General features: G+C 62.1%; 1 protein-coding gene across 1 annotated transcript in view; it reads left to right on the top strand.

The window, feature by feature from the left end:
* The window catches only part of LOC122548076, a 3,056-nt gene extending 1,798 nt beyond the window's left edge, over positions 1-1,258 (top strand). The window contains exons 2-3 of the mRNA XM_043686642.1: positions 139-183; positions 754-1,258. Of these exons, the coding sequence (XP_043542577.1) occupies positions 139-183; positions 754-1,243 (535 nt within the window). The 3' untranslated portion in view covers positions 1,244-1,258. The remainder of the gene's footprint in view (positions 1-138; positions 184-753) is intronic.
* The last annotated feature ends 250 nt before the right edge of the window (positions 1,259-1,508 follow it).

Below are 1,508 nucleotides of genomic sequence, written 5' to 3'. Positions count from 1 at the left end.
ATGGGTGTTAATGGCATGGAGATGGGGGGGGGGCACGTTTGAAAACTGCTGTTGCTTTTCATCTTTCCCTCTCTCTCGGGCGAGGGGATGGATGTCTGCCGTTCTCACACTGGCGTGGTTTTTCTTTCTTGCCCGCAGTCGCCGTGACCTGGAGATAGACCGCGTCGGCGCAGGAACTCTCAAGTAAGATGGCCGACGGGGTGGTGGGGTTGGGGGGAGAGGGGGTTGGGCCAACCTCTCCCGCTTCTGGAAGGTCCGGGTTTACCTCCCCCACCCCCCAAAACGCCGTCTGCCCTGTCCTGATGGTGGGGTTACCTCCCCACCCACCTCCGCGGTCAGCCATTACGGAGGGAGGGGTTGGTGGTTCATGTCTCTTTTGGAGGGGGAGGGGAATGGAGTCACATGGAGAGCCCAACCGACCGGGTCAAGCGGGGGAGGGCGAGGGGTGAGGGCCACAGACTTCCTTACCCCCTAAAAAGGGGGGGGGGGGGGAGAGGGCATTGCCCGGGCCCGAGTTGGTTGAGGGGGGCGGTTTTAACCGCGATGGAATGCCACCGGAAGACTAGGCTGTTAAGGAGTCCATCTTTTCTGCCCTTGTCACTCCCGAGGAGAGGAGTAGGGAGGAGTGGGTGGGGAGTAGGGAGGGACGGTCGAATCCCAGCCCCAGTCCAGGGGCGGGGGGGGAGGGTTTGACCCTGCGACCTCTCGGTGTGGCCTCCCCAACTGATCCTGCTCTGTTGGCGTCTCCTCCAGGTGCCCTGTCATGCTGGTGGTCGGAGATCATGCCCCTCACGAGGACGCCGTGGTACGTGACTCCCGTCTCCCGAAACGCGTACCCAGCCCACCCCCTCAACCCCGCGGGGCACGACGCCCGCCCGGAGAGAAACGGCGCAGGGGGATCTGGGCGACCGACCGAGCCTCGGGACCAGGGAGTGGGCGCCCGCGCGAGGGGATGGCGGGTGGGATTCCAGCCTCAATCGCTGGAAGGAATGGAGCGTATGAGCGCGACGAAGGGGTTTCCCACGCTTTCAGTCAGACCGCCAGTGGGTTGGGAGGGTGTGTGGGGGGGGGGGGTTGGGTGGTGAGGGAATGGAGTCAGCGAGACACACAGCACGGAAACAGACCTTTCGGCACTGCTCGGCCCTCCCCACCTGCCAGGTCCGGGCCCATGTCCCTCCGAGATTTACCGGGGCAGCGTTGGAGGTCGAGGGATGACCTGATGGAGGTTTATAATATCACGTAGGGGTCGTGAACGGTAGGCAGCCGTACCCTTGGGTGGTGGGGGGGCACTTTTACAGCGAGAGGCAGGAGACTTAAATACATGATGGGCTAATGTTTTTACACAGAGGGTGGTGGGGCGAACTTTCTGAGGAAGTGGGATTAGTTTGGGGATTGATACAGGGTCATGGGGAGAGAGAGTGGGGCAGTGGGATTAGTTTGGGGATCGATACAGGGCTAGGGGGAGAGAGTGGGGCAGTGGGATTAGTTTGGGGATCGATACAGGGCTA

This window comes from Chiloscyllium plagiosum, unplaced genomic scaffold (assembly GCF_004010195.1).
Source record: "Chiloscyllium plagiosum isolate BGI_BamShark_2017 unplaced genomic scaffold, ASM401019v2 scaf_14384, whole genome shotgun sequence".
Taxonomy (NCBI): domain Eukaryota; kingdom Metazoa; phylum Chordata; class Chondrichthyes; order Orectolobiformes; family Hemiscylliidae; genus Chiloscyllium; species Chiloscyllium plagiosum.
The sequence above is the reverse complement of the archived record's forward strand: the minus strand, read 5'-3'. Positions and strand labels throughout refer to the sequence as shown.